This window comes from Centruroides vittatus, unplaced genomic scaffold (genome assembly GCF_030686945.1).
Source record: "Centruroides vittatus isolate TY-2023 unplaced genomic scaffold, ASM3068694v2 contig_202, whole genome shotgun sequence".
Lineage (NCBI taxonomy): Eukaryota > Metazoa > Arthropoda > Arachnida > Scorpiones > Buthidae > Centruroides > Centruroides vittatus.
The window spans coordinates 228,519-254,113 of record NW_027121249.1 but is presented as its reverse complement, the minus strand read 5'-3'; the positions used below and the strand labels follow the sequence as shown (position 1 = coordinate 254,113).

The 25,595-nt window shown below is 32.3% G+C and overlaps 1 protein-coding gene and 1 long non-coding RNA gene across 2 annotated transcripts in view; one reads left to right on the top strand and one right to left on the bottom strand.

Moving 5' to 3' along the window:
- Nucleotides 1–24,888, top strand: part of LOC136970548 (uncharacterized) — a 38,000-nt gene extending 13,112 nt beyond the window's left edge. Inside the window, exons 2-3 of the long non-coding RNA XR_010880000.1 lie at nucleotides 24,153–24,208; nucleotides 24,774–24,888. This is a non-coding gene — a long non-coding RNA (uncharacterized lncRNA). The remainder of the gene's footprint in view (nucleotides 1–24,152; nucleotides 24,209–24,773) is intronic.
- The window catches only part of Vkor (Vitamin-K epoxide reductase), a 32,574-nt gene continuing 8,004 nt past the window's right edge, over nucleotides 1,026–25,595 (bottom strand). The window contains exons 2-3 of the mRNA XM_067264982.1: nucleotides 23,922–24,031; nucleotides 1,026–2,387 (exon numbers count right to left, since the gene is read on the bottom strand). Coding sequence (XP_067121083.1) covers nucleotides 2,179–2,387; nucleotides 23,922–24,031 — 319 coding nt within the window. The 3' untranslated portion in view covers nucleotides 1,026–2,178. The remainder of the gene's footprint in view (nucleotides 2,388–23,921; nucleotides 24,032–25,595) is intronic.

The following is a 25,595-nucleotide window of genomic DNA, read 5'->3' as shown; positions in this document are numbered from 1 at the left end:
GGATAGGCAGAGAGTCTCCTGTTTCGCAAAGTAAATATCTCTCTTATTTTGTCACTATACGCACTGTCAATACTCTTAACGTAAAGGAAATAGGGAACATGTGCAGCTAACTGTTCATATCAATTAGTAGAAAGTGATCTAGTGATGTAGTATGTGATAAGTGGTCATCGACCTCCGAACAGGTGCTCAAATATCCTGTCTTCTGCCAATGTATGGTTTGGTTTCCTCTTCCGTGTATTTTCTCGGAGATAAGAAATGCAAAATACACTCCTAACGCCCGTTTTAAAATCATTTTTCAACATACTTTAAAAACCTGTAGGGCAGGAAAAAAATTTAAACTAAAAACCCGTTATAAGCGTTTAAAATAATTTTTTTTTCTTTATATATTGTTCGGAAACCGTACGTTGGGTGTGGTAAATTACGATTACATTTCGAGTTTAAAATTTTTTTCGTATAGTTTAATTTTTTCGATATAAACACAGGAAGCACGCGTAGCTTGAATTTAAAATTATCTAGAAAATTTCTCGGGCGAATTAAATGCTAAATTCGGTGGTGCAACTTTGTACCTGCCCATCCTTAACGTCCTTATGCTTTTTAGTTCATCTGATAATTTATTTACTGCTAGGAATTCTGCGATTTAATCTTATTTATTTAATGCAATCTTTAAAAATTTGGCTTTCTCACACCACAATTTTCCTACCAGTTTCTTTTTTAAATTACTCATTTATCTTATTAAAACTAGAACAAATTTGTTTGCAAACTAAGCCAAATAAGGAACGTAATTCCAAAACATACATGGATTATTTATAGGGATAGAAAGTAAATAAATAAATATATTGAAAAATAAGTTTTATTAAACAGAAAAAAAAACTGACCTCTTCAACACCTGCATATATATTACCAATAAATTGCATTAAATTAGGTTCCTGACAAGTTGACTGGATGTTGTATGTTGCAAAAGAAGTTTCAGAAATCTGAGTGTAAGGCTTGCAGATTGGTAAATTTGCTAATAAACATTACATATATGCCTTTCACATATCTTTATTTAAAATATGCATATACACATCATTTATTAACTGAAAATATAATTCTTTTCGATTTAAAAAAAAAAAAACTTGTATATAAATTCCCTGTATATATTATAAACAATGAGAAAATACAGTATACAATTATATTTAATAGAGGCACTGTCCTGAAATGGCATATTTCCTGAGGCTTTGAGTGTCATAATTTCAAATTTTAAACATTAAACCTCATTTTATAATAATTGCTAATCTGTTTGATTCATTTATACACACGTGATGATGATAACATTGGTATCTTTGATCATAAACTCTTCTACACTACTCTTCGAGTTAATTTAACGTTGTACAATTCCCAAAACTATTGCAGGAATCGATCTATAAAAAGGACTTTCTTGAATCTTCATAAAATATAACTTACGTAGGAAAGAATTTACAGACTAGTTATCTATAGTAGGCTTAAAACAATATGTTAAATTTGTCCTCTTTATAAGTAATAGGTGCCTTAAGCTGTATTTCCCACTTTAACAACATTGCAAAATGCTTCCAATTATTCAAAATATAACATAATAAATTCGGGTGTTATGTTACTAAATAAAATATCACACACTCATGAAAACATCAGCCAACAATAATATATTTCTTTTTAAAAAATAACAACACTTTCATATTCCAGAATGTATATTTGCAGAATTTTTCTTCTTTTAAAAAGCATATGAAAATTATGCTTAACGGGTTTAATTAATATATCATTATTTCATACAATTACTAATTATCAATTCGGAATTAAAACATTTAACGTTGCAAAAAAAAAGTTATTTAGATCAAAACATTTGTAGTAGAAGTGACATAATTAAGAAAGTTACTTTTTTTTCTTTGAATTATAAAAAAAAATTACATATAATAATAATTAATACAAACTGAAATCCAATTTAACTTGGCTATGTCAATGTTCTTTATTCTTAATTAAATTTTCTTTGAAACCTTAAGCTGATATGGAATGATTTAAAAAAAAACACAGATAAAGTGGATCAAACAAAGGATAAAAGTTAATTATGTAATGCACATTTTGGAATTCATATTTAATATATTAACATTGCTGAAAATTTGCTAATATAACAATAACATTCAATTGTTTTTGTCAATACTCAACAATTTATTCAGCTTTGAATTTTCCTTCCAGATGCCAGAATTTATGAAGCGAACAGAATAAAAGAGCAGCATTAAGAACGTAAGTTGCAACGCACACCACACAGAAGTCGTGTAAAATAAAGGCGAGTATATAAGCTAAATATACAGAACCGACAATAGAAATGATGGCGAATCCTAAGTACAAGCGTGCTGCATAAGGTTGGTTAATTTCACCTGTAAAAAAATACCATGAAATTAAGTAAGCATAATTAAAAATGAAAATTATACATATATATATTATCCATTATATAACACTTTATTTAATAAATGAAATTAATATTAAAAACGTTGCATTATTTACTTATCAGTATCCTGAATTGCCTATCAGTTGTCTAATTTAATAAAATGTTTTAAAAATTATTTACAATATTCACATGCATCCAAATATTAACTAGTGCTTAGATGAATTGCTCCATAATAAAAAAATTAATAAATAATACAGGCTTTCCCCTAGGTTTGTGGATTAATTTTGGGAAAAGAAACATGAGTAGAGTGTTGTAGACAATCGTAATAGAAAGCACATCTGAAAAAGTTAGTTATTACATTAAATAGATACATTTCCATCTATGTGTGCTCTTGATGTGGCAAGTTTGTACTTGATTTTAGTCCACGTCCAAGCCAGCTTGATAAGATTCACACCATAAAAGGCATCCAAGATTCTTGAACTTCTATAGCATTGTTTTTGTGGGCACATTAATGATTGTGCAAAGTTCAAAGAGGTGTCAGATATTCGGGCAGAATGAGAAATGGAGCCCTAGTGATCTAGACCACGCAAGCAGTAACAGCTCTTTTGAGCATATGCACATGAAACTTGGAATATTAACCAACATTTTCCAACAAATTTTATTCACATATATGAATGAATGGATTTTACAGAACAGTTTAAAAATAGGGACATTTTGCAGTAACACATTGTAATATTAAAATAATTTAACAAACAAATTAAATCTTTATAATGTGATACACTAAATTATACCTATTGAAATTAAAAAATAAAAAACTAACTAGTTAAAATGCAAGCGTAAACTTCAATGAAATCAGTAAAAATACGGTTGCAAACTCTGTCATTTGATTTTAAAGATTTTTTATGTTCAGAAGAATATTTTTATTTTTATGTTTATTTAAAAGTTTACTCATTGGTGGTAAGTATTTTTGATAATATAACATTAGCGAGGTTGCGGCCGACGTTTTCATCGCTAAAACGTGTATGTCGGCACCGGCTTCCTGTACGCCTAGAAGTTTAGAATGTCAGTGGAATCATGCTCGATGTTCAAAATGCCATTGTCAAACTTCTAGGCTTACAGGAAGGTGGCACCGAATGTCCAATGTACACATTTTCACAATGAAAATGTCAGCCACAACCTCTCTATTAACTTCCTCAAATATTTTTTACTGAAAATAAATACTAGTAATTTCACATTATAATGAAGAAAAAAAAATATGCAAAAAATGAAATATAAAATATGTAAAATACTTTTCTTCATTGCAGACTGACTTTTTGGATATAGAATATGAAATTATAGGAAGAAGAAAATTCTAGTAAACTGAAAATGAGTCATAAGCAGTGCCTATTAATGCATAAAATGAAAAAAGTTATTAAAAACGATGAGGATAATCTAAAATATAGAGAGCAATAATTAAGATATATCATTTATTCCAACAGAATCTATTTAGTTTCTTAAAGATAAATGTTAATAATTGATACACAATCAAAAACCATAATTAAAAGTTGTTATATATTTGAAAAGGCAGTCATCTTTCTAGAAATGCGTAATTTATGAATAGTCAATGTGGCATATTATTATTTAATTTTAAAAAGCACAGTGAATTTATTTTAGAAATGGAAATATATTAAACGATTTACAATCCTCTGACAAAAGCAATTATGATCATTTTTAGACTGTTTCCAGACACCAACAAATTATGATTTTACAGTATTAGGACATGCTTTTATGATTTTTTTTCATCATAAAGACATGTTATAGCATTTACCTTTTGGCTAGGACGGAAGTCGGACCTCCTTGTTCTCGGCGAATAGGTCGGCAAGACCCGCCCCACTGTCAAGGATGGCTAATTTTGCGCGATATCCGACTTGTCGGGATCGGTCAGTTACTTGTCAGGTCGAGTGGAGGAGTGTGTGTGGGGTCGTCGATAAAGAAAGGCAATATCCGTATAACAGGACAACACAGATAATGGTTTATTGGAACATAGGAACTACTACAGAAACGCTACGCATCCCGTCCCTAATCGCGTGAGAGAGAAAGCTCACAATTGTTAGGGGATTCATACCTCTCGGTGATCGATTTTGGTCGAGGATGTTCGTCGGACTCGGGCGTTTTCCTGGCGGAGCGACAGGTGGGCGGCAGGATTGGCTTGTCGGCTGAGGCTTCGGCGTCTCGACTTGGCTTTCCAATCGGATACGGTGTCGCCGGGCAGTTCGTCTTCTTCGGACGTCAGCTCCCCGTTCTTAGAGATCTCCCCCCTATTTATACTCTAAGTCCCTTCCGCCACGATCACCAATCGCGAGGGAGGATGATGACTTGAATTCCGTGACTCAGGTCGGATCCTGAGAAGGAGGGAAGTGAGTTTGACGGCGGAAGATTGTACATCCTTCGAAACTTGATCGTTATTGCGGATCTCGATCGTTATCTCCCGAGAGGACTTCGAAATAATTAAAATTTAACATTGGACCGGCCTAATACGGGTCTCACAAAGACATGTTATAGCATTTACCTTTTGGCTTTCTTCCGTAACTACTTTCTTCACATGCACTGAGAACAATATTTCTGACAAATTAGTTTGTTGACATTTTATTTTCTTCTGTTTATATCACTATATGTTTTTCTGTTTTGTCCCATTGTAAAATGAAATTATTAATTTTTTTAACTATATATACTTTTTATTCACATCTTGAAAGTTTCATTTAGCTATTTAATCTTTCATTATTTTGGTAGTAATGAACTATTTTTATAGATTTAATTTAACTATAACATATATATTTGTATGTAGTTTGAAGTTTAAATTGTAGACCTATAAATCCCACTAATCTCGAGAACAGAGTTAGATAGATAAAATCCAAGACCAGATATGGTAACCTTAGGGTCGGGAGGCCCCAATTAACTATATATGAACTACCAATGTAAACCAGAAGTCACATTATTTCAATTCAAAACTTCCCCTGAAAGCAGTTAATAAATGATCAGCATGACTCTATTGTTAAAGGAAAAGTATGATGTACAGTACAGTGGCAAGCCACTACTAATTTGAGGTGGAGAGCATATATTTTAAATTAAATTAATTAAAAATTGCAGCCTGGCATTGTGACAATGTCACAATAAATAATTCCTTGTTTAATAATAGGTTATACACACTATAATACCTTTTAATGTTTTCTTTTTACTAACTAAACTTCAGCTAACTAAAGAAATTGTATAAAAATAAATTCATTAAATTGTAGAAAACATTAAAAAGTTTTTCTAAGTAATTGAATTTCAATAGATTATATAAATAATTATCATCTAGAATATGTAACAAGTGCCATATTAATAATTTAATAGTTTCTGAAATATCAAAATAAATATTAGAACTCTCTAAAATTAAATGAATTCACATATAAAAATATTGATCTATCAATGAACAAACAAAATACCGTAATTAATAAAAGTAGACTTTGAAAACTATTAAAAAGTATTAAACGATGAAACACGTTTTACATCATAACTTTACACAAATTTATATAATTAATTCATTTGCTGTAGTGCCTAATCTAGTTTTATCTTCACCGACAAGCGTAACGCCGACAGAATTAACACTTTGCTACAAAATTTGCATTTCTCTACAATTTAACTTTTGTTTAAGATAACGAAGTCAATCCAGTTTTGTATCATTTGTGTCATAATAAAAGCAGATTGCAAATAATTTTTATAGGACATTTTTGTTTCATATGCTGTCAGATAGAGACAGGAAATGTTGTGAATGATAATTGGAAGCAGAGTAATGTAATGCATTGGCCATGTCAGTGGTACATATTGCACGAAAGCAAGCAATCACTTTTCAGAAATTTTCATTCACAAGAAAAAGTTGCCTTACACATAATTAAATCTCATTTTATAATAAGAGGTTCTCAACTTCTTTTGTTGGTCGATCCCTTTTCAAATTAGATTTAACTCACCAACTCCTTCCTATACTGATACAAAATAAGAATTCGATTTTTTTCATTAAATATAAATCTAAATTCAAAATTATATAACAATTTAAAGATATATCAATTATTATTTTTATTTTAAAATATAATAATAATAATTTTGTTTATCAACCTTCAAACTATCTTTAGTAATTTATTAAGCCCCTACCTTAGATCAAGAGTGGATAATCTTTTCAAATTCATGTGCCAAAATTGTCAAAGCTACGATGCAAAATTTTCTCACATGCCAACCAAAATTTTTAGGAGCATATTATTATTCCCCGAAAATTTCCTTTACAAAACACAGAAAATATATAAAATTATGGAGAAGAAATCACTCCACATCTGGATGCTTGGTAAATGATGCAACAATTGAGTGGGATAAAGCTTTGTATAACACACACAGATCATCTGTAAAACAGAGCCTTTCCGTGGTTGAATAACATATGTGCAGCCACCAATTATGACATTGATCAACACAATTATCTATTAATCAACAGGGCACATCTTCATTCAATTCCCATAAAACGAGTAGTTATTTATTGTGACATCATCAAAATGCTGGGCTGCAATTTTTAATCATATTTTTAAAATTTATTTCATTTAAACCTTATGCTCTCAAACAGTAGCGTAACGAGGGGGTGGAAGGGGGTGTATCATGTACCGGGCGCCCAAATGGTCTCCAAGACAAACTATATGTGTTTCTGGAGGGGAAGAGGGGCGCCAATAAAGTGTTGGGCACCAGTTATGTTTGCTACGCCACTGCTCTCAAATTAGTACTGTAGTGTCTTGCCCCTGTACATCATACTTTTCCATTAGCAACGGAGTTGTGCCGGTCATCTATTAACCGCTTTCAGGGGGGAGTTTTGAATTGCAATAACGTGGCTTCCAGTTTGCATTGGAATTCCACATATAGTTAATTGGGTCCTCCTGCTCCTAAGGTTTCCATATCTGATCTCATCTTTCATGTATTTATCTCTGTTCTTGAGATTAAGGGAAGACAGATGACTGGGAATTTATAGTTCTACAAACTTATCAAATTGCTGCCCAAGAAAATAGATAGCATTTTATATAGGCTAGAGACGGCATCCTTTTTGATACAATCAGGAAAAAACTGGTAGATAATGAAACCAAAAAACAATGGAATCAGCAAAATCAGTTACTGTCTCACTAAACTGCGCAAAAGAATAAGCATGTGAATACTAAATGACTATTTTAGAGAATATATGAAACACTACCAATACTAGAGGACACATACCACTCAATAAGATACATATGTAACAATGGGGCAGAATAGTCAACCTCAATCAAACAATGACTTGGAAATAGAATGTTTGTTTTATTTTCTTACTACTTATTAAAACAGTTGATAGTGTTTCTTTATTGCATTTTAATTTAATGCTCTACTTAATAAAATTGTACTCTTATTAAGTTAAAATATACAACTTCAACAAAGATGATAGATACTTTTTAATGTGATCCTTGGATTGCACGCCAGAAAAAAATAATCGGTGTGCCTTGTTTGGCATGCATTCCGTAGGACGCACTGCTCTAGATAAATTGACTGACCCTTGGGATTGTTAGTAAACAGGTTGGGAGCCTCTGATTTATAACATAATAATTTGAAGTTTTCATCTAGCTTCATTAACAAAAGAGTTGGTGAATACTTGATCCTTAAAAAATTAGATCAAGTTTATCAATATGGTTGTTACGAGATTACACCTTATCAGTTTAGCATAGCAATCATTAAAAATAAGTTCTAATAAATTTTTATTATTTTAGTTCATTAACAAATCGGATTTTAATGAAATTTTTTAACCCAAAGTATGCATCCAAAACATGCAAAAATATATATATGTATATCTAGTAATAACACAAAAAAAATTAACAATAAACCCTTTATTTACATTATGATTAAACAAACATTTTCTGGAGTTTTTCATTCACAGTTTTGATCTACAAAATAAGCATGGCAAGTCAGCATTTTCTGCAAGTTTTCAGTTGTCAGTCTGTGCCATCAATCCACTAAATAAACACATCACATTTTATTGCTTCTAGATTTCAGAGCGTAAACTGTTTTAGCAAATCAAAATCGGCTAGAGATGCTTTCTCAATAAACAGAAATCTACAGTCATGATCTGGTATCTTTCATTCTTCTCTAGTACGGCATATAATCTTTTGAGTACTGGTACTTTTCTGGCAATGGAGCCTCTTGCTTTTCCGTAACGTTGTGGACTTTTTCATTAAGAAACATCTTCAAGCCTCAAGATTTTTAATTGCAATAGTTAGAAATACAGTAGAGCGTCATTTATCCAAATCAATTGGGGACCGGGTTGTTTGGATAACTGATTTTTTCGGATAACCGATTATGTACGAAAAAATATATTTACCTATCCGACGTTGAAATTTTTCTCCGTTGCATGTCGCTTCGTGTTGAATTTTCGTCGATTTTAAACCTAACAAAAATTTTTATAATAATAATCGAGTCTATTGTATCGTTAAAAATTTTTTCTTTATTTTGTACAAACAAAATAAATATACTGAAAAATATAAAAACAAAAAAATTATACTTTAGAAGTTAATCTAGTATCAAAAACGTTCAATTCGGCACAACACAGTCTGACTGGAAAGCTTTTGGTTAACTGACGTTTCGGTTAACCGGCTTTCAGATAAACGACACTCTACTGTACTGTACATATAGGGAAGAGGAGTCCCATTGTCCATTACATCTATAACCAAACTGTATTAAAAACAAGACATTGCTGAAGCACTCTAAGCAGCATACAGTAAGGCCTAAAGGTTGAATGCAAGAGCCTAGACTGTCCTAAGTCACCCACACTAGAGCATTTTCAATCCAATTGTGTTCTGATGGTCCCACTGGCACATCAAACCTCAGCTGCCAATAAATAACCCTACATACTCTTAAGAAAATGGTTGAAACTCTGTAGTGCCATCTGATGGGGGTAAAGTAACTCTTCAGAAGTTCAATGAGCCAACTGGACTGCAATTTAGAATAATTTTTAAACAGATAATATACAGTGAGCCCTCAACTTTTGCACATAATTGGTTCCTGAAAGTGTGTGTGAATGTTGAATGTCCGAAAGTAGAGGGATGTAAAAAAAATATTCACCAAAAGCTGTGTTTTAAAGTATTTATCAATATGTATACATAATGAAGTTAACAAGGCATGTTTAAGTGCTTTTGGGTGTTTTCTTTATAAATTTGTCAAGAGTTAGTTGAACTCTTTTTTTTTCTTTTCTTGATAAAGATTTTTATAACATGCTTAATTTTACTTTTATTTTTCAAAATTGAACATATCATAGATCTGTTTACATTGTACAAATGTCCGATTAAAGCAAAAGATTCACTGTTTTCAGAACGTTTAATTATATCCATCTTTGTCTCAATCGTATGAAGTTTATGAGTCCTTAATTTTTGTTTGTATCAACACTGCAGTTTCTCCATTTCTCACTCATGTTTATCAATTTATAAGGACGAAATATTTAAACATAAACAAATAAATTGGTAAAACACACAACACGTCGATGCACACCCTAATGCAAGACCGAAACTGTTTTGACCTCTTGCTCGGAACAACACAGTAGTGATTACGATTCCGAGAAGTCCGCTATTGTAGGAAGTAATGTGTGTCCAAGAACGTAGAGCGAGCTACCGCACTTTGTAGTGTATGAGCATTCTGCATGGAAGCAAATTTTTTCATTATTGACAAAAATATTAAAAATGTTGAATTTTTAAAAATGTGTAAAAGTCGAGGGCTGCCTGTAATACAGTATCTATAATAAAGTAAATGTTAAACTAACTTGTAAGTAAGGGAAGTTGGCAAGATGGATCTATAACTTCAAGGCAAGGACTGAATCTGAGAACTAAGACTGTCAGGCCAATGTCCGGAGCAAGTGCAGCACTAAACTGGGACTGAGCAAGATTGTCTTCCTTTGGGATGTTGGGAGCTCATACTAGCACCAGGGCCTTCCCATGGAGTACCCCAGCTACGTGGCACATCTGTCCTAAAAACGGATGCAACCATTTTGGCAGATTACTAACAGCTGATTTAAAACTGGCATGGACCGAGCGAATCTGACTTTGCGATCAAAACAAAGCATTGCGACTGGTAAAGGTCGGTGTTGACGCAATGTGATTTCTGCCCAGTGTTCTGAATGTCAAAGTGAAGAAATTAAATCAATTTAAAATGTATATTTTTTTTATTAAAATTCTACTAGTTATAAAAATAACAATAAACTTAGTTATATATTTTTAATAAATAACAGTACATATTAAGAGTTGATCGAGGTATAAATGCACAAGAGATTAATAATATATTTAAATTCAAGCTAAGCAATTGAAGGAAAAATGGTTGCTAAGTTATTGCATTTCTGCTCGTAATTTGATAAAGTTTGACTACATTATTAAATAAAATTATATTCCAGTTTATTACAAACAGGTTATATTTACTTTGTATATTAATATTTTGATAATAAAAAGTATCCAGACATATAGATTTTGTCACATTAACAATTTAAACAATATAAATGCTTCATATTGATTACCGATAAACTTCTCAACAAAGTGTTTCGGCTACAATATTGCTAGGCAATTTGTTGCTATAGCCGTCTGCTTTAAAAGGTAAAATAAACAAATACGTAGCTTTCACAACAGTTTATTTAAATGAAATTTTATTCTATTTCCTACATTTAACTTAGGGGGAAAAAACTATCGTTACCAAAAAAGAGAAAATAATAATTAACCTAATAACGAAATAAGGTTTTTTTATACAAATTTAAGAATATAACTTGACCTAAAACTTATTTTAGGTATTTATTTATTTATTCTTTCGTAAATTTAAAAGTTGAATAAACTCAAAAGTAAATATTAGCATAAAAATATTTTGGATGATTTGAAAAATGGAATTTTTTAAACCTTTTTTTTAAAAATATTATCATAAATATTCTCTTGCATAAATTATAAACTATCTCATAAGCTATACTACCTTACTTTAAACCAGGGGTTCTTAACCTTTTCGTTCTGTGGACCCCATTTCCAGTCAGGCAAGATCACGGACCCTTTCTCGAAATAATACTTTTAAATGCATACGATAAAATTACAAAAGAAACCAGTTACGGCAGAAATGTGATTATCCAAATGCCGATTAACCAAACGTCCAATTATCTGAACAGGCCACTTGCCTTCCTTTCTCTCTCCTGATGACATCATACTGCACTTCTCTTAATCTGAGCCTATTTGCTGTGACAGATTCAAATGATCAGTAGGATGCTACTCGCGTATCGATGAGTAAATAAATACTGTGCAACACTGTGCCGCTACCCCGTAATTTCGTTCTTTACACATTAATCCTTAATCCACTTATCTGAATTTTCGATTATCCAAAATCTCCGCAGAACAAATCAATTCTGATAATTGGAATTCTACTGTATATAGAAATATATTTATTAAAATAAAAAAACATATGATATAATATGTGCGCTTCTTTCTTCACACAATAATTAACGATACAATACATTTAAAATATAGGAAAGTTAAAGTTGATTTTTACTCTACCAAGCCTGTGGACCACTGAAAACTTTCTACAGACCCTTGTTACGAACCTGTGTTTTAAAACAAAGTATTGTTTGTCGATTATTAAATTCTACAGAACGTATTGAGATTTGAATTCAAATGTTCCGTTATCTAACAAATTTTAAGCAGATTGTACTGTACATACATTGTCAAAAATAAATACTGTATACTAATCAATCTTCAATCCAAACAGGAGTAATAGATATATTAATTAAACTTCCAAAATATTAGAATTTTAATAGATCTATATCATTTCAAATTGCAGTTTTATTGTTTCTTGCACTCGCAATCTTCACTGCACACAAAATAATTCCGTTCCGAATTCCAAATATCCATTAGCCTGACGGAGACAATTCTGTATTGTTGAAAGTACTTGCATTGTTAAAAGGATTTTAACGCCGTCTGACAGTATGTTCACTTTATCTGTTCTTTTATAATAGATCTATTGCTCCCATTTTGGTTTTATTGATTAAGGGGTAACTAGAATCAAGACAGAGGCTCGTGTCAATTATGAAGTTATTCAAATAACCGTTTTGACGAGTCACGGGGTGAGAGTATTTACGGAAAAATTACGTAATCAATCGACGTCGTTTTAAATATTTTTTTCTGCCAAACAGCAACAACTTCTAAGATTTGAATATAAGTAAATATCATGAAAGTAAATGTGATGTAACATTCGATATTATTCCTCTATATGATAAGGGAGGTCGATCAAGGATACACTTTACATAATTTTGGGGTGGTGTTACAGAGATTGTGAGGGAGCAAAAAGATAATTGGAAAGTATAAAAACGGTATTAAGTATTAATTGTTTTTACCTCTACGTTCTTAATATTTTTCCTTTTTGTTTCTATATCGTCTACCGATATTTTGTTAATATTTAGAAAAGTAAATAAACTTGTATCAAATTATTGAGAATTTATTATTAGGGCTCTTTGTTAATTATGCGTACAGTTTTTGAGCTATCTTCCCTCCCTCTCTGTTGTATACAACAATGTACGTTTAGAAATCTCTCCCCCTAAAAATGTACACAACTAATGGATGGCCCCTTACATATTATCAAAACTTTTTTTTATTTTTATAAAACTTTCAAAATACTATACTGTATATAAGGAATAATTCAATTCAAAAATCTTCTCCTGAAAGTAGTTAGATGACAACTGAAATCCATTGCTAATGAAAAAGTATGACGTACAGGGGCAAGACACTACTAATTTGAGATGGAGAGCATATATTTTCAATTAAATAAATTTAAAATATGATTAAAAATTGCAGTCTGGCATTGCGACAACGTCACTATAAATAATTAATGTTTAAAATGTATTAGAGACTACAATACAATGCAGTATTAAAGCAAATAACTGTTTTATATGCAAAAGAACATGGAGATAAGGCTACCAAACACTATCTGTTTTGTGCATTTATAATGTTTTCCTAATTTGTTGTTACTTTAACAAAGTTTTTTAAATAATCGACAAGTTTTTTCTCCATAAAAATGTTTTAGAATTGAGGAAATATTCTAACAAGGAGACCCTACGGCTTTGGGGAAACGGATTTTGATGATCTTTGGTGTGGAGGTAGTACACCGTGTGAGTGTACTACCTGTAAAATACTAAAGTGCAATACTCAAAGTAATCGAGAAAAATGAACTTAAAGTTTTCTTTAGCACTTTATGTATAAGTTACGCGTACTATGGCTCGAGCGTACTGTGGCGTGAGTGGTAACGCTCCTGACTCGTGCGCTGGCGTGCTCGGGTTCAATTCTCTTGTGTATAATTTTTTTTTTATTCATAAATACTTATAATGTATTTATTATTTATTTATTTTAATTTAATTTCTACTGTTCCAAGCCTAATATTTTTTTCTGAAAAACTCACCTTTTTCAAGTTGAGAGAGAACTATTAATACTTATGCCGGGTTTGAACATGGGTCTAGAGTCTTTCTCACTCACTCTAACTCTTTGTTGACCAATTTCTACGCCCCCTTGTTTACTTTTAGTTTGTAAAACAACCGAGGGCAATACTGGTTAGTCAGGAATATTATTTTAAAAAATTCACCAAAAATCAAATTATCATTATATTCATATGAAAGAAAATCGCGTTCATTTATTAATATCTTTAGTTTAAATACGATATTTTTCAATATATTTTGTTAGAGAAATTAATAAGAATATATATATATATATCTGAACTGACATTTAAACTTCATTATTTGTAACTTTTTGTCAAAATTAACATTGTCTAGTTATTTTTTGGCACTACTACGCTAGAAAGACGTGAAATATTGTTTTGTAAAACTCTATATAACGTTCGTTTCTGAATTTCGACTCGAATAGACGTATTTGTTCAGTGAAATTTATTTTGAAAAGTTATTTTATAATTACAAAAATGTCATCAAGAGAAGCAAGTTCCTCACGTTGTGACGAAAAAACTGTTGATGATCACTCTTTATACAGTGATGTATCGAAGCAGCGGCTAAAACATGGAGCAGTGCCTTCGGTCGTTTTACAAACTAAAAGTAAACAAGGGGGCGTAGAAATTAGTCAACAAAGAGTTAGAGTGAGTGAGAAAGACTCTAGACCCATGTTCAAACCCGGCATAAGTATTAATAGTTCTCTCTCAACTTGAAAAAGGTGAGTTTTTCAGAAAAAAATATTAGGCTTGGAACAGTAGAAATTAAATTAAAATAAATAAATAATAAATACATTATAAGTATTTATGAATAAAAAAAAATTATACACAAGAGAATTGAACCCGAGCACGCCAGCGCACGAGTCAGGAGCGTTACCACTCACGCCACAGTACGCTCGAGCCATAGTACGCGTAACTTATACATAAAGTGCTAAAGAAAACTTTAAGTTCATTTTTCTCGATTACTTTGAGTATTGCACTTTAGTATTTTACAGGTAGTACACTCACACGGTGTACTACCTCCACACCAAAGATCATCAAAATCCGTTTCCCCAAAGCCGTAGGGTCTCCTTGTAAGATGTACATAAATGTAACATAGTCTCTCTATAATCTGATATCCACTGGTCCGATATATATTGGATTACTGGATTTTATACTATGTACTACTATACAGTAAAAGACTACACTTGGTTCACAGATTAGTTTATCATACTAATCACAGTTGTGACTGTTTTGCTGACTACACATGCAATAAACAACTAGCAACTGACAGTATACATGTACAGTACAGTACATTAGTCTCTCTCTGTCACATACATCAAAGAGGGGTAACAGAAAAATTTTCTGCACAACACCTTGCGTAGTGTTGGATTACCGGCCACGTCAGACCAGCAAGTGACGGTCTACTGTACTTGTTTTAAAATAAATCTATATATAAAGTGGTATTATCAAAAATATATTTCGATTTTATTTGTCGATCATCTTAAGCAGAAAAAACAATTTTTACATATACAAACACAACCAATTAAACAAAGTAATTTATTTCATAAACAGGTTTTAAATATTCACATAAAGAAACATATAAAATGATAGTTAACAATATAACCTTGGATAAAAACCGGAATATCACGTGATTTAATGATTAAATAAAATTTATAATTCTAGCTTTTACATGTGGCTGAATAAAAGGAAATGGCTTGTTTTCTAGAATTCAGACCAATTCCTTCTGAAGAACAACAAAAATCTTTACATTATTTCGATAATATGTATTATTTTCTAGTATGCTCATAATTCAACTAACGTGGTAAGCGCTATAATGCATTAATAAATTTAATTATTATTAATATAGCAGTGTAGTCTCTACAATAAGTAGAGAATATACTTAAGATACTTGCTTAAGTTATTACTTAATCAAGTCTTATCTTCCCTACTTGCTGTAGAGAGTGCATTGTCTTTATATACAGGGTATCCAAAAGTACCGTGCAGTAAAATTTTGTGCGCACTATTGAAATGTCTCCTAAAAGCTGAGGAGTTATTAAGCTTCAAAGAGGGTTAACAAAATTGTGCTGCACACACTAACATTCATATATACAGAAAAAACCCCTCCTGAACTTTTTTGCATTCTCACTGTTTCGAGGTCTTAGGGACCTTCAAAGTGCATAAACCTTACGTTTTAAAGTCTGTTTACATGTTATGAAACAGCGTAAATCTTACACTGTTTCATAACATGTAAAAATCTTGGAGTGGTCATTTCTTGACCATTCGCCACACTTTCCCTCTATTATATATAACAACCAGAAAAGTAAAAATACAGTGGGTGATCGGTTAACAAACAAATCAGATAATGAACACTTTCACAAAATATTTTTATGTTTGAATAACAAACGCCTCACAGAACAAACACAAGAAGAAGCGACATAAAATAATGAATACCGATCGCTCTTCCCTTGTCTTTGGGCAACAATTCGAAACTTCTTGGAGTGCGGAAGACGTCGACATCGACGCTCGACCTGGTCGGATAGTATTCCTCCAAACTTTGAAACTCTGCCTTGTAATTCCAGCCTTTTATTTTTCTGACACAAACAATTCTTTAACAGTATTCGCGAGACTGTCGGGCGGACACTCGTTAAGTTTTGCGTCGGTTTTTATTTTCGAAAGGTGAGAGTATAATAGCAAAGGTGGGCAGATGTCTGACGTAGCTGGGCAGTATGGCTCGAACAGGTCTACAATTGGCCACAGTTCAATTTTATCTAAGAAAGATACAGTATAATCAAGAAGACTCAAACAGCTTAACGATTAACAAAAATCACATTTGAGAAATAAAGAACACTGAAGAGCTCATAATGGAACCTGAAACTGATCTGAAGACAGAAGAACGCCAAGAACTCTTGAATGAAGAACACCAAGAAACTCGACGAGATATGTTTACTTCCAAAAAAGAGGATTAATGCCGATATCTGCTATTAAAGATCTTTCGAAGAAGTGGGAGGATGTAAGAATGACGATCTTAGAATGGCATCCAAACCAGGTTGAGGATAATAGGGTTGGAGATCTCTACAATTACAATTCTATTAATTACTTCTGAAAAATCCTGAAGAAGAGAGAAAAGCAATCGACATTAGACAGATCCTTTAACCCCCACAACGGAAAAAACATGACTAATAAAAATGCAAGACTGTGTATTTTTATTATTACATATAAACAAACGTAGTAAGAAAGTTATAATTTATTTTTTGGGGTCTCCAGAACGAATTAATCAAATTCCCATAAAAACCTATGGTAAATCGATAATCAGTTAACGAGCGATTCGGATAGCAAACAAAGTCTTGGAACAGATTACGTTCGTTAACCAATCACCCACTGTACTACAAAATGTGTAAATTAAATGTATTTACTAACTCAATCTAAATAAACTGAATACTGACATACTACAGCAATGATTCTCAACCTTTCTGAGGCTGCGGAACACCATTCATATACTTATCACACGGAGCATTAGCTCCAATATATGAAACAATTGATAAGCAATTCCATATTTACTATTCTCGGGAAACAATGAAGCAATAAAGTAATGCACTTTACTATATTGAATGAAATAAAAACATGGAATTGTGTACAAATATAGCAACGGGAATAAATTTGAATAAAAACTGTAAAATCTTTTCTTTCATAGAACACTCGAGGTAGGTTTGCGGAACACCTGTGTTCCGTGGAACACTGGTTAAGAACCACTGTATTACAGGATAACATTTTATATTAAAATTAATTAATTTACTTTATTTAAAATTTTATAGAAATCAAATATTATAATCTGTTACATTTAAACTGCTTTATGAAAAACTAATATAACAATATAAAATATTTTTCTTAACTATTAAACTGAAATTTTAAAAATTATTTATCCTGATACTAATATACGAGAGCAGTTTGACTGTTCTCCAGAATTTCAGTAATGGCAGTGGAATTGTATGTGGTGCATAGACCCAATTTGTATTGGTCCTTTTTCTGGGTACTCCCCTCCATACACTGACACTTCTATCATTTTGGCAATGATGCCATGCCTGCAGAATAGAAAGAACGGTAGTAGTATCAGGATCAGTGCATGACGAACTTTCCGACTTCAGTGTTCAGAGTAAATCTACCATCTTCTAAGGCTTTCTTCAAAGGTCCAAGAAGGTGATAATTACAGTGATGGATCCAGACCATAGGCAATCCAGAATTTCTCAACTGTTGTGCACAGGACCTTATTCTGACACTAGCCACAATACTTCTATTCTGCAGGCATAGCATTATTGCCAAAATGGTGGAATAAACATCAGCAAGCGGAGGGGAGTACCTAGAAATGGAAACATTAAACTGGAACCACATAAAATACAGTTCCGCTGCCATTACCAAGATTCCAGACAGAAGTCGAACTGTCCTCATATTTACATTAACTGTATCTTTAAAAAGAGTATTGCTTCCTATTCTTAAACTGTTAATCATTTCTTTATATCTAATATAATCAAATCTCCTCTTACGCAAGAGTTCCATTCTCCCAAATCATCACATACATAAAATTCATGAAAATAAATTAAAAACCCACAAAAACTATACTTAGATTCCAATAAAAATGTTCATAAAAAGCTCACAAACTAATTATTTATTAAGGAAATTTACTTATACCATATGTATTAAAAGGGGCTAATTTCACTGTTTACTACAATAATAATTGAAAATCAATAAAATGTATATAATCAAATTGTATGTAATTTTATTATACACATATATACACTCAAAACCCTCCATGGAGATAGGTTCATTCTTTTTTATTCACCTCCAATGTAATAATTTCCTCTCACTCATGTGCATTTAGGCTAAATTTTGTCTTCTAAATGCAGTAAACCCACCAACTTCTAATAATAAGGACAAAGGGTTGTCTGAGTTATACGAAGTCCAAGTTTTCCATGTGAGGTTTACTATACTGTTCTATCTACCCCCAACAAACAGGTAGAAAGCCTTTGTCGATGTTCTTCAAGATTAAAGCCCGATTCTCACTACTGCAAGTGTACAACAGACATGCATTGTTAGTTTACATATATATATATGTGTAGGTGCAAGAGTACTCACATTTATGCTTGCATATTGATGTATATATCAAAATATAACTAATCAGATTGCTTGGAACATTACGGTGTTTATCAAATGACAGAAACTGATTTAACTATTGGCAATAAGTGTATGTGCTCTTAATTATGTGTCAGTTTGTAGAGGGCAGGTGATTTATTAAACCGAAATTGTGCATTTACATTGAAATACAGGTTTTTGAAGAATAATAATCTGGTTCACAAAATACTAGTAGTAGTTAGAAGAAACTAACAATATGCTATTATGGCCTGCTGTTTAACTTTTACATGTATATATGTTACTGTGAAAAACCGAAATTAGAGAACGTCGATATTCTCTGGTGAATGTCGACACGTACAAAATACGTCGGCGAAAGACCGAATATTTGGTTATATTGTTGTACATTCGAACAATTGCCGGTGTATGTCGACAAGCACAGATAAGCTCCGGTGGAGGTCGAAACGACACCCAAGAAGCCGACATCGACAGAGAGGTGACAGTCTGTCGCCAAATCCTTTGTGGGTAGCCAGAGATAGGACAAGGTCATACCTCTTTTTCCGGCAACGGTTTGGTGAAAACTGTCCACTTTGTCACCGGATGACATTTTTGTTCTTTTGATCCCATGAGGTGGGATCAGTTTGTCAGCTTTATACCTGTAATCAGTTCATAATTTGTAAAGAAAACTTAATTTCCATAGATGAGATTTCTTGAGAAATATCACTGAGAGAAGCAGCTGCAGCTAATGCAAAAAGTGGAGGGCAAGTGGATACACGCAGTCATTGCAAAAAGAAGTGTTCCGCGAATAAATGCAGTTGTAAAAGCAAGGGACTCTTGTGCAAATCAAAGTGCCATAACAGTTTAAATTGTTGCAATAAATAAGATTGTATAACATTAATCTCATAATTTACGTGTAAGTTTATTATTGCATTATTTTCTTTAATGATTTAGAATGTACTGTTCGTTTTAGGTTCAACGGTTTATTTACATGTGCTGTTACTTAAGCTTTCTCCTATTTTGATATATTAAAAAGTTGCATTTTGTCTTAATGCAATAGAAATATTTTTATTCGACATTCACCATCAGTGCATGCTGAATGTCGACATTTGCCGGTGTAAGTGAGAAATGATATTTAGCAAATATTTCATACACAAACGAAACGTGTGAATGCTAACATTCATCGGAGAATGTCGACATTCACTGTAACATATATACCATGAAAAGCCAAACTACCACCGGATAACATCAGGCTACTTTATGTCGGTAAAGCCAAATGTTCAGTGGTTAGTTCAATGTTTACAATTTATTGGGTTTTGTGAGGTTTATTTATGTATATATATACTGTGCACTTGGCATGCAGTACTCACCTATCATGCTTTTTGTATCCATCACTTTCGTCTACAAATTTCATGTTTTGATTGGATAGTGAAATTTGATAGATTTAGTCGTGTACAATGAGAAGTAGCTTCTTACTTTGTTAATACAATTTTCATAGTCATAGATTGAACTGACACCATTACCCTGTTGCACATGACAAAACATGTGGTTGGACCATAAGCAGTGCTTTTTAATAGAAACGAGCTGTGCATCTTGCGTGTCAATTCACACACAAGTCTACTTGGCAAATTCGCACACAAATCAGCACATGCAAAGTTTAGAATAGCTCAAGGTCATTGTCATCTTAGTGACGACGAACCGTGACTTGTCAATACCTATCTATTGCGCGCACACACATTAAAGAACCGGGTTTAACATTTTGCAGAGTTGTAGATCCAGTAACTCTTTGAGGAATCTGTCAACTACAAGTTAGTCTGCAGTTGTAGTTATTCTGCCGATATTGATTTTACACAGGTTATACCGTTTGCAAAATTTACTCAACCAACCTGCATTAGTGGAAACAATACACTTTCACTTGCAAATGCTCTGTGATATTTAATACTTTCTGCCCGATAAGGATAAGCTTCCGACTGTTATCTTTGACACATGTTAGTAACACTGATTACAAGAGATATATTATGCATATATTTTGTGATTTTTCTCCCAGAGGTCTAGTCTAACCTATTGACCATATCACGACTTCCTTCTTTCGAGCGAATGCTCTATATACTAATTGATTCCGCACCTACATACAACAAAATCCCACCTTCAACTCTTGAAAGAATTTCAAGATTCTTATATTCCTCCTTCCCTTTGTTAATGATGTTACCAGAGAGCAAGAAAGAAAATGAATAGAAGTAGAAACTATATCTAGTGTACCCATATGCATACTTTTCCTGTGATGTAATAAACTACAATATAAATTGTCCTTTTTACTTTCCTGGCTGTTATATATAACAGAGGGAAAAAATGGTGATCGGTCAAAAAATGACCTCCCAAGATGTTTAGATTTTTGGACTCAGAACACCTCAAAATGTTGAGAAATGCAAACAATTCAGAGGACGTATGGATGTTAGCGTGTGTACGCGTGTGGGCACAGTTTTGTTCACCCTCTTTGAAGCTTAATAAGTCCTATGCTTTTAGGACTTAATAGGCCTAATGCTTAATAGTCCTATGCTTAATAAGTCCTATGCTATGCTATTGTTGCTGGATTTTTCTGCTTTGCTACAAGCCAGAACCTTGCAAGATTTACTTCACATACATTTTAATTCCAGTTATGTAAAATAAATATCAAAACATAAATCATGTAACGTTGAAAGTCATGTATTTTGCATTAGAACTGTTGTTATAATGTTTTTCTCTTTGTGATACTTTATTTGTTGTTTTTTAAGTATTTTAATTGAAGTTTCATTGTTAATTAGAGGAGGAAACATTTAACAGACTATGTACTGGATATGGAATAAATTTTAAAAAATTACACCTTTGTCAATCCAGCAAGAATTTAATAGCATAAAAAACGTTTTTGATCGTTTTAAACGATCTTCCTCAGTTACAGAAAACAGAACATTAAAAATAGAACACAAAATGATTATGGAACAAATATAAAAATTAACGGAAAATGTCCTTGCGGATTAAATATAAATAAATAAAATAAATGACATAAATATGGTCAAGAACAACAAAAAAAGAATAAATATAAGATATAACATCGATAGAATTACTAATTATTGTAAAATGATCTCCAAGCGGTAGATAACGCGTCCTCGTCTCTATGGTTTATACAACCACTCCTCGTGTGTGCCTCAAAGATTTCCAACTTCTCCGGATGCCACGCTGTGTGTCTATTCGTCGTCGTTTTGATAATAGGCGCCTCATCCCATTGGACATTGACATCTTGTCGTGCGTATGCCGCTAACACATTGCTGTCGAGCTTCTTATTGTATACTTGTGTTCCTTGAGCCTTTGTTTTAAATTGCGCATAGTTGCCCCCACATAAACAAGCCTGGAATCGATACATTGGTCGTGTAAAGCCACCAAATAAACTCCCACCATGGAATTCCGATCTTCTTGCTTTTTATCATTTCTTAAAAGTTTTTAAACAGTGGGATTACGTCGGTATACAATTTGAAGATTATTAGCCTTGGCAATATTTCTATGAAGAAATGATAAAAAGAAACGAGATCAGACTTCCAGGACGGGAGTTTATTTGGTGCCTTTACACGATCAACGTTTCAATTCCAGGCTTGTTTATGTGAGGGCAACTATGTGCAATTTAAAACAAAGGCTCAAGGAACACAAGTATACAATCAATAAGAACCTCGACAGCACCGTGTTAGCGGCATACACACGACAAGATGTCAATGTCCAATGGGATCAAGTGCCTATTATCAAAACAACGACGAATAGACACGTGGTGAAGCATCTGGAGAAGTTGGAAATCTTCAAGCCACACACGAGAACTGGTTGTATAATCCATAGAGAAGAGGACGCATTATCTACCGCTTGGAGATCATTTTAGAATAATTAGTATTCTATCGTTATATCTATATTATTCTTTTTTTGTTATTCTTGACCATATTTATGTCATTTATTTTAGTTATTTATATTTAATCCGCAAGGACATTTTCCGTTAATTTTTATATTTGTTCCATAATCATTTTGTGTTCTATTTTTAATGTTCTGTTTTCTGTAACTGAGGAAGATCGTTTAAAACGATTGAAAACGTTCTTTATGCTATTAAATTCTTGCTGGTGGTAAGGTGTAATTTTTTTAACTTAGAGGAGGAAATCTATTGTCGCAAGACTTTTCCCATTGTATCACTAATTGAAAAATAAATAAATTTCTTGAGAGCCGAACTCTTAAACATTTGCTATTTGAATATCGATCTAATAAAATCATTACAATGAGGCAACGGAATTGGCAACAAGAATATGACACATGATGCTAGTTGTTACGACATATAATGCCAAATCTAACCTGCACCCTAGTTTCGTTGATACTAAAAACCAAGGAAAAATGCATCATACATTCAAGTAAATTGAGTATTTAAATTTATATTAAAACAGTTGACATCAGACAATAAATACAAGAATTACATTTTTATAAAATCCATAATACTAACGCAAAACAAACTGTGGGATTATTCGTTGGGTCGTAACACGGCTAGTTTAATGATTAGATATAAAGAAATTTGGCAATCCGGACGTCATCTAACGATAAAGTCATTAGATGCTTTATATCTAATCATTAACCTGGTTACAACCCAATGAATAATCTGTTATTAATAATTCAATTAGGTTGGTATACATTATTATTATTATTATTAATTAAAAAGAAAATATAAGTTTCTGATTTATTGTTTTCTAAGTATATAAATGCAACGACTATATCATTTTTCTTTTCTTTTGATACTCTTCTAAATAAAATTAAATCATTAAACATTAAAACTTAATTCTTATACCATGCAAGGAATGACAAATGCTAAATGCCGCGTTTGTCATAATTGCTTGAAATTTAATCATATATTTTTTAAAGCATTACTTACCTAGAATCAATTGAAGAGTATAAAATATAATTCCGTAAATACTGTTTGGTTGATTAAGAATAGACTTCTCGCCGAAAAGGCTACCCATAATGCCAAATCCTTTACCGTATCTGCGAGGATAAATTTAATTACAAGAAAATTATAATAAGAAACTTTTAAAAATATCTTAAAATTTATTAAATTAAATTAAAATTTTAAACTTTATTAATGTGTAATTTATTCTTTTTTCAGGCTGGAAAATGCTCCCAGATGATGACTTAAATAGCAGTTTCCTAAATTTTATAAAAGCAAGTAGTGTAGGGCTATTAAGCTGCGGGCCAGTAATCCACGAATTTGCTTAAGCCGCACAAAAAGCTTGGATCCCAATTTTTTGACACTATGGATCGTACGGACCTGGACGCGGCCTCTCGAACACTTGAGACAGGTGTCGACAGTGGTCGTTTTGGTACTTCGAATGTCCGTGATCGATGTGCTATGCACTATCGCAGATTATAACTTCAGAGAGGTATTTATAGAAGATTAGTCTTTTATTTATCAATAAACAATAAAATAAGTTACAATGAAATTCAAATACAGTACTAATCTGTTTTATCCATGCAGAGTGTCAACATTATGGAGGCCGCCATTGTAAACCGATTCACACCTTACAATGCCACAAAGTTAATCCGCGGACCACCTAAGCCGCGGTTAAGCAGTTTGGACCCCGATCACTGCAGCTTAATGGCCCTACACTGTAATTTGTTTACAAGTTGAATGCAACTTATTTATTAGAATATGAAATAATTTTATTCTTTTCAAACTAATATACTGTATTTATTATAATAAACAGCTGTTATGTATAACCTTTTTCAGCTTGCAACTGCAAGAATGCTTACTATTAGAGAGCCACTATGCAACTATTATTTTTATGTGAAAATTGGCTGCAACCATTATTCAAGAGCAACTATTAAAGGAATAAACTTGGTAATTTTTTACTTTATTATTATTCAGACAACAATACAACACTCGACACATTCACACTTTATTTCAACATACGGTATGAGTGACAATACCAAACAGACTGCAATTTTATAATGTAAAATATATTATCTTCCTCCTACAGACAGCACACTTACTATTAGAGGGTGTTATCTGTAACTACTTTCATCTTGCAATTGTACTGCTTATTAGAATAAATACAGTATTTAACTGTAAAATATATTATTTCAGCACTACACATATAACAAATATCCAGCATCATCAAGCTAACTCAGGCAGTTAGCCTGACGATGACCGTTCGACGTGGACGAAAACATTTGCTTTCATGTACTTTTGTATTTTCTTTCCGGATAGTGGTTCTATGTAGTGTGCCTATTTTTGTATACCCAGTTTGAGTAGTTGAATATATTATATCAATAATTTATTACTAATTATGGGGTGATTCAGAAAGGATTTAACAACTTTTAAAGCGCATAGAATAGAAAACATACAGAATAGGTTGAGGCATTAATTTATAACAAACGCATCAATTGTACCTCATGCAGTGCAGAAATGTTGCATTGCATTGAGAAAGACAAGACATTCCCAGACATTATCTTCAGTAAGAAGTCAATATTTCATCTCTGAGATGTGAAGCTTCAAAAATCCAAAAGCAACTGCAGGACTTGTTTGTGACAGTCTGAAAATGCATGTGTT